The sequence below is a fragment of the Arachis hypogaea genome, chromosome 20 (assembly GCF_003086295.3).
Source record: "Arachis hypogaea cultivar Tifrunner chromosome 20, arahy.Tifrunner.gnm2.J5K5, whole genome shotgun sequence".
Classification (NCBI taxonomy): Eukaryota; Viridiplantae; Streptophyta; class Magnoliopsida; order Fabales; family Fabaceae; genus Arachis; species Arachis hypogaea.
The window spans coordinates 31800962-31814543 of record NC_092055.1 but is presented as its reverse complement, the minus strand read 5'-3'; the positions used below and the strand labels follow the sequence as shown (position 1 = coordinate 31814543).

The 13582-nt window shown below is 31.3% G+C and overlaps 1 protein-coding gene and 1 long non-coding RNA gene across 3 annotated transcripts; both read right to left on the bottom strand.

The window, feature by feature from the left end:
• Positions 1-1866: 1866 nt before the first annotated feature.
• LOC112785726 (coniferyl alcohol acyltransferase-like) lies at positions 1867-4434 on the bottom strand. Its single transcript, XM_025829164.2, has 2 exons — positions 4009-4434; positions 1867-2935 (listed from the first exon to the last, which is right to left on the bottom strand). The coding sequence occupies exons 1-2, from the start codon at positions 4432-4434 to the stop codon at positions 1916-1918; spliced, it is 1446 nt and encodes a 481-aa protein (XP_025684949.1). The 3' UTR covers positions 1867-1915.
• Positions 4435-5023: 589 nt separating this feature from the next.
• Positions 5024-9551, bottom strand: LOC112785225 (uncharacterized). 2 transcript variants are annotated; one of them, XR_003194192.3, is made up of 7 exons: positions 8794-9551; positions 8009-8172; positions 7466-7927; positions 7260-7351; positions 7070-7140; positions 6819-6919; positions 5024-5372 (listed from the first exon to the last, which is right to left on the bottom strand). It is a non-coding gene; the product is annotated as an uncharacterized lncRNA (long non-coding RNA). The 2 variants fall into 2 exon arrangements; XR_003194190.3 differs by lacking the exon at positions 5024-5372 and adding an exon at positions 6121-6340.
• Positions 9552-13582: the final 4031 nt, after the last annotated feature.

Genomic DNA, 13582 nt, shown 5'->3' with positions numbered 1-13582 from the left:
CCACCACAACCACAACTACAACCACAGAGCTTCGTTAACCACCACCTAATTCCCAAAAATGGCATCGTTGAGAGGAAAAAGAAGAAAAAAAAGGAGATTAAAGTTTTAGAAAATGATAATGATTTAGTAAAAGAGACGAGAGTTTTAGAAAAAAAAAGGATTAGGGTTTTTTTAAAAATTAAAATCGGAGTTTTTTTAAATTATAAAAATTAAAAGTGGGTAAATTTTAACTGACACGTCACCTACTCTATACCTGAACCCCAGGTCACTCAATTAATAGTTGGTCACTTTTGTCAAATTTTAAAATCTTTCGAAAATCATTTTATTAATAACAAAGATTAGTTAGGTACTATTTTGTTAGCGTCAGAATCTTTCGGATACTAATTTAGTATTTACTTCTAAAAAATAAAAAACAAAAGATATTTCCAATAATAATAATTTAAATTGAGAGTCCTCTAACGATATGTTTAACTTTAATTTCTTTATAATTAATATCAATTTCATTTTTCTAGTTCTCAAATTCCTTCTTATTACTAGCTAGCTAAATCGTACCGTTAATAAATTTAAATTAGTCGAATGAGTATCTCACTTATTCGATTAAATGAGTGTATGGAGTTCCTAAATTCTATTCTCAAAACAAAAGTGCTCTGCATGACACTAACAACACAACAACCTAATAAACATAAGCATAGAAATAGAGTGAAACAATTCATGGAATCATGTGGCTTCAAACATTTAGTGAGTATTAATTTGCATTCCAAACTAAGGATGTTGGAGGACCCAGAGAGAATAGTGACCAGGAAATCATATAGAAAATTATATATATATGTTAATTATCAGATACTATATACATGCTATTGTGTGGTTATGAATGCAGCTTCTGCTAAGTGATTCATAACATTCTTAACACCATGGATGAGATTTTGGAATAAAGTTGGTTGCCAAGTATAAATAATGAAACACTACAAAAGCATGAAACACACTATTACATATCATTTATTTTTTCTTCCTCCTTATTCTCCTCTTTTCTTTTTTCTTTTTCTTCTTCTGTCGTCTCTTAATTTTTTCCCAGCAACAGCAACACGTTCTTCTTCTTTTTTCATGTCGCTGAGTTAGTTAAAATATCTTTACATCTAGCTTTTCTCTTTTATGTTTTCTCAATAAATCTACAAATTACATATAAATATACAAAATATACACCAAGTTCAGCTACTAAATAATTTGTGTCTTTTTATCGGTTAATTTTTTTAAAAATAATTTATAATAAAATATTAAAATTTTTATAACTTAAAAATCTAAAATTTAATCTTTATTAAAATCCAAAAAGAAAATTTAGCATAAAACTAAAAATAAAAAAAAATCTATACAAAATTAACATAATTCCAAAAAAGGAATTTATATGAAAATATGTGTTAGATATAATCTTTCATTATATTTCTTATTAAATCTTTAAAAGATCAGAAGTAGTTTAATGAGAAATATTTTTTAATGTATATAAGATTATTAATATTATATATATATAAATTGACACCTTTAATTTAAGAAACTTTTATACGTAAATTTTTTATAAATTTATTTTGGGAGAGAAAAATATACGATCGTGACTTTGATACTTTTATTTCACTATGACATCCACTACAAAAATAAATAATGCCAAAATTTTATATAAATGAAAAACATTTTTATTATATTCTTAAAAGTGAAAACTCAGGTGTAGTTGACTTCACGAAGTTGATAGTCGAAAGTCGTTAGATAAAAATTTAGTCAAATCAATCAAATCATCTAACAACTCTCAGTTATCAACTTCTCGTATCGACTGCACCTGAATTTCCACCGTTCTTAAATATTACAAGCACACCAGCAACGACAAGAATCAAAAGCGAATTTAATTAAGCAACAAATCATGAAGTAAATGTTAATTGTTGAGGTAATCCCAAGTGAAGGGCTTAAAGACATCATTTGCAATAGACTCAATGAAATGTATGTGGGGTTTGAGAAGGTGCATGTACACCACCCAATCACCATTTCTCTTGGGACTTGGCATTGGCATCACATATCCAGCATCACCACCCCAAGGAAAATGGTATGATCCAAACACAGGTTTTCCCCAACCAAAGTCAAATTCTGACTCGGGAAATCTTTGACCAGAAGACACCACAAGAGCGGGTCCCACATCAGTTGTGTTGCCGCAATAAATTCTGGCCAACACTGGTGAGGGACGGTGCTTTTCCACCCAATCAATGAGCCCTAGGAAGTGTTCTTCCGTCACTGCCGTTTCCAGAAACTTGTGAACCTCTTCTGCCACCCAACTCAACGGCTTCTCCACCAACTCCTCTACCGGTTTCCCACCGAAAGGGATGGAAACAACATTGCCAAAATAACTATCCATCGTAGCTTCTTTGCTTTTGTCACCGTTGCTCAGCCTCTTCCTTCCGTCAACCACCACACCTATCTTGGCAACAAGCCTTTTTCCGCCACCGGTGGTGGTGGTGGTGGAGGATGTAGCCATGGCAACCATCTTCCACAAGAACGCGGAGAAAGATTCAAGCTTTGTACGATTCTTGATATGATCTAATGATGAGCTTGCAAGTGATTGAATGCGGCAGAGTTGATCAGCAGTGATGTAATATATCCGGCTTATGAGTGAGTCAAAATTATCGGGTTCGGGTTTGGGTTCGAGTTCAGATGGTGGTGGAAGGGAATTCATGGGGACATACATGTCGTCAAGGGAAGGCTGGATGCAGAGAGGACGTCGAGGGATGAGGAGGGAGCGCCGAAAACACGGTTGTGCCGAGGTGGTGGCCACGGTAGTGGGCTTCATGGGCCGGGCTATCTTGGCCCATGATACTAGGAACATGTTTGCTGAGTATGCATCTGCTATGCGATGATCAAAAGCGCATGCCACTATTATTCCACCACATTTCAAACGTGTTGCCTGCACATTTTTACTATGCTACTATTTATTCATGATATAATAATGCCATCTCTTAAAAATCCCATAGTTACATCTTCAAAAATATTATTTAACTATATGACAATTGATGGTTGCAAATGTAACAAAATATTGTTAATTTATTATACAAACTAATATTCTTTTTTACTTAACTATTAAATTGATATCCAAAAATTTTTTATGTCGACAAAAACAACTCTAAATTAAATAATTCAAAAGACAAGATAATTTCTTAAAAATTTTAAAATTTCACAAAAATATTTAAACATTAATTTATCACGTCTCTGTTAACAAATGTTTATTTAGTTAACTAAGAAAATGAGAGAAAGAGATGATTTAGTGTCATGTCATTGATTCCATTAGCCATGTAATTGTTTTGGGAGACTATTTTGTCTTTCAAGTTCTTTAAAGATATTTTTGTCAGAATTTGGATCTTTTAAATTTTTTAATTTTAATTTAGAAGATAAAGTATAATATCTTATTATTTATTTTATAGGTGAGACCAAGAGAAAATATAAAAAAAAAATATTTAATAGTGAGAGATCACATTTTATCCTTTAAAGTAAAAAATCCAAAATTTAGAAGATCTAAATTCTTTTTATCAATGTAAAAAATTTTCAAATGCCAATTTAGTAGTTAATTTTTTCTTTTGTTGTATACAAAAATGTTTTACGTATTTTTTCAAATATTTTTATAGTAAAATAATTAAAATTTTCAGGAATAAAAAAATCAACCGCATCACACTTCATGTACTCTTATTTCCATCTTGTTTATAAATATAAATATAGTTTATTAACTGTATTATTTATGAGAATTATAATTGTAGATAAGAGACTACTATTCTATGGTATTTATATAAATGATTGATTGATATAAATAATTTTTAATATTTATGAAATATGATTGTCATATATATTTCGTTAAAGGAAAAAGGAATTGCCATGATTTAAGATTTTTAAAGAAGTATACGTATTATATAAAAACTTAATTTTTAGCAATATTTTTCAAATATTAGCGAAATTCTATAGCAATGACAACTACTGAAATAATTGTACCTGAACAGTAAGGACGCCATGCTGCTTCTTTGGAACAAGCTTGCCTTCAATGGATTCATCAGGATTGTACAAGTTAAGATTCTGAAGGTCAATATCAGCCTCCGCCTCAACAAAATCAACCCCACGGTTATTACAAAGAAGCTCCGGTTCACCCATGGAGTTTTGCAGCACCTCGCCAGCAAATGGATAATATGAAACCAAAGCCTGAGCCAATGCATTCTTAAGGGACACCACCATTGATCCAAAGCTCATTGGTGTGTTTTTGTTGTTGTAGCAAAAGAAGACACCAACGTCAATGGGTGGAAGAATGAGATCAAGGTTTGAGAGTGGTAGCCAATGGTCTTGAATTGGCAAAACCGCCGCTACAACCTCTTCATTGGTCACCCTCACCCTAAACGATAATTTTCCTTTTCCATTAACACCCATTGCTAATTATTTTGTTATAGGCTAGAAAAATATAATAAGATAATAATCCAGAAATGTATGTATTTTGATTTTGAGAGTATTTGATGAATTTGAGCTCACAAGTTTAGTTAGCATGTATTTATAGGCGGGTGTTATACCTTACACTTGTGTATGGACAAAGACTTATTAATAATATATAATCTATCAACGAGCGCGATTGTTCACTACAAGAAAAACATTAAATATCGTTGAATTTACAGTCAGATTTAGCATTGGACGTTAGCGGTGGGTTTATTGACGGATTTACCGTTGGATTTGATTTTCTGACGATAAATTTACCGATAATAAATAATGGAGGCAAAAAAATGAAAAAATTGACGCGAGCATTACCGGGGATTTATCCGTCGGTAACCATGATTAATGCAACGCTGCATTTTGGTCACTTGCAAAGTATTATTGGCGAATTTATTTGCCAATAAATCCGACGGTAATCTTGTCATAAATTCAAATCGCAAATCCTCTCCCCCTCATTTTCGCATTATTCTCTCTCACTCCCACTCCCACACACAAAGGCACAGTACCACCCCCTCTCCCCCAGCCCTTTCACTCTCATCTCGGTTCACCACCACCACACGCTTGCCTTTGTCGCGGTGCCTCTTGCCAGATCCACCACACCATGTGCTGGCGAATCATGTCTCCTCCAAATGCACCGCATCGTGTGCTCTCGCTGGATCCACCGTATGCTCGCGTCTCGTCGCGCCCCTCCCCTCGTCGTCCCTCGCGTGCTCGTCGCTAGTTTTCTTGCTCCCTCTGTTTCGTATTATGCTCATCCGCCATCACTGCACCCAACGCCTTGTGAGTGCTCGCGTCTCGCCACGCCACGCCACGCCATGTCCCCATCCCCCCTCGCCTCTCTTCTGCGAGTGTTGCTGCCTGTACTACACTACTCGATTCTGCAGCTACAACAACAGTCAACATGTAAGTTTTTTCTGTTATTCTAATATTCTATATTAATTTTTAATAGTTGATTCATTGATTCGAATATGATTTATGAATCTGATTAGAATATGGAAGAGGTTGAACTTAAAATGTTGAAATGCACTACAAGAAAATAAGCGTTTTGCCACAGTTTTAAAGCGTGATGAAAAGTGCAAAAAAGCGTGTCAATAGCTTTTTGTCACGCTTTTTGTGCTATCAGCACGTTTTTAAAAGGGTCACATCCGCAAGCGTACCAATAGCTCTATCGCCACGCTTTTGTGGATCTATCGGTATGTTTTTTTTTTTTGCCACGCTTTCATCTCTTGCCATGTTAATCTATAGCTACGCTTTAAAAGTATACCAAAAAGTGTACATATCGCCACGCTTTTGGAAGCGTGCCCAGTGGGGTGGTTTTGGCTACACTTCAAAAGCATACCGATAAGGGAAAGATATGACTATACTTTTTAAGCGTGCCAATAGAGGAAGATATGGCTATGCTGGATAAGTGTGGCTGTTGATGATTATAAGAAGATATGGCTACGCTTAAAAAGCGTGCCAATAGCCGAGAACATGACTATAAGTTAGATCAAAATACTTATGGCTATACTTGTTTATGAATCTTCCTAATTAAACATTGTAAAATTGATATATAATTTTAAGTCATAGTTTGAATGACTAATTTAAACAATGAAAATTTTTTTATATAATTTTAAATTAACTAATCCAGCATACATAAACTTTCATCATATTTGTCAACAAAAAAATAAAATTTATTATTTGAAAAATACACATACACATCATCAAAGATACAGTAAAAGGAAAAGTCAAAATTTGTGATTTGAAAAACAAGAAAATTGTTCTTGTTTGAAGATTAAAATAGCTTTGGCTCACTACTGTAGTGCAAGTAATGAACAACCCTATCTTTCTCTCATTTTAAGCATTCCTTAGCCTGAAATGAATTACACAACATCAAATAAATTACTATTCAATAGAAACCACATACCAACATAATGAAACTAAAATTCTAACGTACAGTAATCATCACAAAGAAATAGTACCTTAAGCAAATAATCAGGACAAGAATCTTCTAGGATCTAATTTAAAGCCTTTTGAAAATAATAAGCAGAAGTATCTTTCAGCATGGCTACTTCAAAATCATTCCCATAGTGATCCATTTGACCCATTCTAATTTCAATAAATATATCTAATAGATTTTTTAATAGATGAATCAGGATCGCACAGTAAAATGATTAGGGTTGATATCATGTTTAGAGCTTCATCATCCGGATATAACTTGCTATTTTTGAATAAATATCCTATAAGATATGCAGATGATCTTCTAATAGCAGCTTGGAGAAGAATATTGTCAACAACAAAAAATAGTCGAGAGGAGAGAGCCATTCTATCAGTAATGAAAAGAAAAGTACCTGACGATCATTAACACCTTTCACAAGCTCTGATAAGAGTGACTCCACACCTTCATCATCAATGACCAAAATCACTGTTCCTTAGCTGAAGGTTGAACCTCCTAGAATATAAAATAAATAAAATCAGATTATGTATTGAATTAGTTGAAATACATCCACAATCAACAAGAACACTCATAATTCTTGAAAAAGAGCATGTATGAAGATGGAAAGTCTTTATAAGAATTTCAAAATAAGAAATTTTGGTCTACCTTGTCTTCATCACCCATTGCTGATAGCAAAGAAGGAAGAACGGTACCAAGATGAAAGTTAAGGCCAGGACCTTAGATGAAATAAATAAATAAATAAGATGCAACAAATAATAAAATAACAAGAAATTATTACAAACAATAACGTCAATAGACATGATCTCCATGGCAATGATGGCAACAAACAAGTTACCTTAGAATTTATTTAAGGCCATCAAGTGTAGTATCCTCCAGTGCATGTAGAAGAGTGGGAACAATTTCATCAATAGCTTGCAATCCAACACTCTACATTGCAAGATTCGGATGGAATAAAGGTGTTGTAAAAGCTCTAGTATTATCTAAGATACCACAAACTAAAACATCATAAAGAATGAATAAGTAGACAGCAAAGAGTGCAACCTTATAAAAAGTGTTGAATGCAAGCCAGCTGATTCACGAACCTCAAGCACATTGTAAATACATTGATCTAATTTATCAGAAAATACAATGTAAAAATTTTCTAGAAAAAAGGCTTAAAATACACAAGCCTATCACAAAGCGTAGTCCGAATAGTGGGAATGATGAGCTCATTCATGAAACTCAACAACTAACTCTTGCTAGTGCTTACCATAACTTCACTCAGACCAACACATACACCCTTTTCATGCAACATAAACCATAATTCAATCAAATTACAAGATATGAGCTATCAACACATAGATACACCCATAACTAAACAAAAAATTTCAGTAGCAACAACTATTCTAACCTATCTTCTGCTGCTATTAGGTCACTTAGGCCCTGGGATAAGATTGGGATTATCAAGGGGAGCACATATTCACCAAGTTTCCTGACTAGCTCACCCAATGATTGTCTGGAAACCTGCACAAAAATGAACAAAGGTAAGACAAAAACTCCACAACTTGTGGCAGAAAATCAGTTAAAATGGATATAAGTGCACACCTGTCGTCTTTTAGAGGATGGATGATGTTGTAAGGGATGAAATTAAAGTATCCATTAGAATAGACATAATTTCCTAAGAGTCTTAGGAATATTTGGTGGGAGTAATTTCAAATAATATCAGGAAGTACATGCTCAAAGTACTGGATGCGAAGTGCAGCTAAGACCTAAAATTCATGATATATATATATATATATATATATATATATATATATATATATATATATATATATATATATATATATATCAAATAATTAGGAGCCAAGGAAAACACAAGCAGTGTAAAAGCTATTGAAAACAAGCACATTCTTTACTTCAGGAAGCAAAAAAAGTATACACACAAAAAAAGCATCAAATAGTATGACAGTTCACAATCAAAGCTAACTTATTGAAGGGCTATTTGCCCAGCTGACCGAACTTTAGGAAGAGATTTATGTTTTACCAAGAACTCACCATCTTTTGTATTGAATATATCATTTGTCACCTAAAAACAAATGCAATTTCCAAAATGGTCAAAGTAAATGCATCATATAGTAAAGGCAAGAACATGATAATATATCATAGAAGAAAAATGCACACCTTTATAAGTTTGAAAATACTACAAGTTTTACTATTTCTTTGTTGTTGTTGTGTAGATCAATGTCTTGTCCAAATAATAATTTGAGGATAATTCTTTAAAAAACAAAGGTCTCACATAGAAAACAAACAAAGAAACCATGTATGACTGTGTACAAAACTGTCTACAAGATCAAATAATGACTTGAATGCCAAAGTTTTATTACACTTACAGCAGTAAGACGGTAGTAATCTCGAAGATGTTCACAGAATGCCAACATTAATACTGTTTTCTTGCATTACCAAATTAGAGCCAAAATTCAGAATAAGGAATTGGTTCAGAAACAACATTCAAAACAACCAAAACCCAAAACTAAAAATTAGAACCGGCAACAAATAATCATAACAAAGAAATCAGAATAAAAAAAATAACAACCAAGAACAAATAATTAGATCCAGAAAAACTAGAACAAATAATTATAAGTAAAAAAAAAAGGTAGAAATTCAACAACTAACTGCAAATAAGAAAAATAAATGTAGAGTTTCAAAGAGCTGGGTGAAGGATGTAGAGGAATGCGACTGTTTATTGCGTTGTACTGCGGAGGACGATAGCAGCTGCGAGTTCCACGGAGGATGACAGGTGAGTTCTGAGAAGGACAACGGGCTACGGCTTTGGAGTGCGACTTCGAGTGACGGGCCAGTTCCGTGGAGGACTACAGGTGACGACCGCTGTGATTGCGAGGGAAGGAAAGGGTGAGCCAGGGACTGCGACAGTGGAGGGGCTGAGTGGCGCTGAGGAGGAGAGTGGGAGGGGCTGAGTCTATGAGGGTTGAGGGAAAGACTGAAATAATGGTGCTGGAGATGAGGAAAGTATAGTAGTGTACTAGATTATTAGGTTTAAAAAGATGGAAGACGAGGAGGAGTGCTCGAATGAAGAAAATGAGAGAGAGGGAGGCACTACTACTGCATGAATTAGGGTTAGGGGAATGGGATAGAAGGAAGCAGTTAACAAATGAATGACATAAGTATCTGATATCTAGTGGACATTGGGAATCAAAAAATGGAAAAAATTAGGAAAAAGTAAAGTGTTCGAAAAAAAATGGGTGGAAAATTAAATTTTAGGTGGGAACTCTGTTGCTACATTTTTGTAGGGTGCCCAAATAAATACAAGATATGGGCATGCTTTAAAAATGTGACCGTTGGAAGACAAACTAGCCACGCTTTAAAAACGTACCTGTTTCTCTATATGGCCACATTTTTGAAGCGTGGCAAAAAAGCGTGGCCAAATCACAATTAGTGGCCACCCTTATAGAAGCGTGCCATTTTTTCTCTATGGCCATGCTTTTCAAGCGTGGCAAAAAAACGTGGCTAAATCACAAATCAGTGGCCACCCTCATAAAAGCGTGACCATTGACCACTTTTGGCCATGCTTTAAAAGCGTGGCAAGAAAAAAGTGTGTCGACAGGCCTTTCTTTCTTGTAGTGATGGTTGAAATGTTATTGTTGTTAATTTTATTGTTAATTAGGTTAGGGATTGGGTTTGCTGACTATGAATATGCTGATTTTGTTATTTGTTGAATTGGTTTATGAATTGGTTTTGCTGATTATGAATACGAATTGGTTGCTCTGGACTCGAGAAATTGAGCAAGATAATAAAATATATGGTTCAAATGACGGTCTAAATGCTAGTGCACCTTTTACTTTGTCAAAACATAAGGATAATGAAGTGGTATGTCTTATTTGCTATTCTGACTTTCAGTGAAACTGTGAATCTGAATGGTATATTGTGATATTGTCTTTAAAGCTTAAGTTACTTTGCTTTCGTAATGATACTTAACATCCCTAGGTGAATTGAGATTATATGAGCAAGTGCTCATTTTAAATGATTGAAATTATTTAAATGCAATATTTTTCTCACGATCATAATTAACTGCTTTTGTTATTTCACTCTTAGGAGCAGGAGATCAGTTCTGATTCTCAAGATAAATATCCTATTGGCAGTAAAGTTCAGACTGTTTGTAGTAAAGATGGAAAATGGTATATTCAACAATTAATTCTTTTTGATGCTTTGTTAGAAGTTGAGCGAGTTGCTGAAGCTACAAAGTAGGCTATCAAACGAAAAATTGCACAAATAGCAATTATCGATGTCCAATCACAAAGTTTACTGGCAAAGTTTCGTATAGAATCAGATGACCCTGAGAATATGGTCAGTAAGTTATTCAATAAGATTATTATTTTCTAATATTTCTCCCTTATCTATAAAATTTATTAGTTTTTATACATAGAATGCTTACTACCAGCATTAATTGTATGTTTGACTAAACTCTTTTGCTATCTAGATTTATAATTTCTAGCTCCATTTTTCTTCTAATTATTATTTTACAAAAATTAAAACAAAAAAGATTTATAATTTTGCTACGTTAAACTCAACATTACTTGCTACATTCATGGATTCTGTGTGCGTTGTGCCATGTCGTCTTCAATCTCTTTGTCGTTTATGTCGCTGTGTCGGCCGTGATGCTGCGTCTCTCTCAGTCTCTACGTCTCTATGGCTGCATCTTCCAATGGAGGCTAGGTATGATTTGTTTCATTCTTTATTCTGATTTCTTATTTATTAAGATTTTTAAATTTCTCAAGTCTTAGGGTTTTTATTTATTGAATTCTGTTTGTAAATTGTATTTACTTGCTGAAACTTGTAAATTTTTTGTTTTGGTTCCTTAGAATTTTTTTTTTTAGTTTTGTTTGTAAATTCTTTTTATTTGCTGAAATTTGTTGTTATATCATTAAACATTTTATCCTCAAGTTTCGAAGTCGGCTGTTTAACATACATGAATTATATATTAATTTTTAAATTTTTTTAATTTAAAAATCTAAGTTTACCGTCGGATTTATTGTTGATTAAATCCGTCGGTAATTATTAATTTAACTATTAATTAATAATATATTACCGTTAGATTTATCGGAGAAAAAATCTGATGATAAAAATTACTAGTGAAAATATTCTGATGGTAAGCAAAAATCTATCAGTAAATAATTACTGACGAGGTTTATACTGTCGGATTTATTTTGCCGGTAAATTCAATGATACTCAATATTTTTCTTGTAATGATAGTGAAGATTGATTGTAAATTTGTAATCCCTCCATTTGATATTAAGATTTATTAAAAATATAAACAATTAAAAAAACTACTAAAGTATTCTTAAATTTAATTTTTTTCTTTATTAATTCTTTAGTTTTAAATTTTTTATTTAATAAGTAAAAGCATAATAAATAAATATTAATTAATGTTTTTTGAAATTAAAAAATGATACTTAATATATAACAAAAATAAGTATAAAAAAAACACTTAATAATAATGTACAATGAAAGAAATATGTATCTATGTATTAATTGCTAAGTCAAAGTATTTATATGTATTAAGTAAGAAGTTATTGGAATAAATCATGAAGGTTAGGTGCGGTAAGCACGAATGCACGATCCTGGTTTCTAAACATTCTTAGTCGTATTATTAATAAAAAATGTTATTGGTATATTAAAATCAGTCACTAAAATCAATCATTAATGTATTTATATATAAATATATATAATTTAATTTATTTTTAATATATATTTATATTTTAATATATATTTTATACTGATAATTAATTTTGATAACTAATTTTAATATATATGTACCATATATAATCGATTAATAATATCAATATATAGCTGTGCTCTAATCGGATGTCATCTTATTAGTTAATTCTTCCGTTTAATATATATGGTTGCATATTATATATGGAGGCTACAGTAGTTATAACATTTTGACTAAAATTAAAGTAATATTTTTTAATTAAAAAATAAAAACAAAAATATTATAAAAATATATAAAAAAAAGTAAAATATTAATTTTAGCAATATTTTTTAAGTATAATAAAAAATATATATAGCCGCCGAAATCATTATATAGATTCCACTGTAAATATATAAATTAAAAAATACTATTGCATATAGAAAATTAATCATGGTATATTTGTATTTAAATATATTTATTATTTAACACCTTTTAAATATATATTTTATATTTTAATATATATTATATACTGATAATTAATTTATTGTATATACATGACATACATGATTAATATCAGTTATATATATATATATATATATATATATATATATATATATATATATATATATATATATATATATAAAAGTGTAACTAGTGAGTCAACTATTTATCAACTAATATCAACCAGCATTTTTAAAATTTTAATTATTATATAATAATTAATTTTAGAGTACATATAATATTTTTGTTAAAAAATTGTATGCAGAGAGTTAGTTTTCATTTTAAAAAATATTATATTACTAATTCAAACGATAGTTTAGTCATAAATATACATTCTCGACGTCCTCCATGCTGTTAATGATATCATTCAACTGGAATAAATAAATAAATAAATAAATAAAAGTATCAGTAGAGAATAAAATTACTAAATAATGTAAATAATAGATATATTAAATATTTATTTTACTAGGTGTGCGAATAATTATTCTAATATTAAAATTTAAATAATTAATTTAAAAATATAATATATTTTAATTTAATTGATAGTTATTTATATTGTTCAAAAAAATTATTAATTACCTAATATTACCCTTAAATAAAATCCGGATAACAAGTGGTTCCGGCGTTTAAGCGAAAAGCAGAGCTTGAATGCTATATTCCTCAACTAGCATAAATTTATCTTCACATACCCTATTTATGTAGTATATAATTTTAGAATAGGTTACATCTCTACCTACCTATTTTTCTTCTTTTCCTTTTTAAAACAAATTTTAGCATACTTCTAATCTAACAACCCTCAACAATAACATCATTTAAGGTTTTTTCTCCTTTTAAAATTAAAGATGTGTAACAAAAAATTATATATCATAGATACTAGATAGAATTTCGGAACAGATTTAACCAGTTTGTTTAAGTCCGAACTTATATATATATATATATTGAATTTTATCTAACTCCCTCTAAAATAA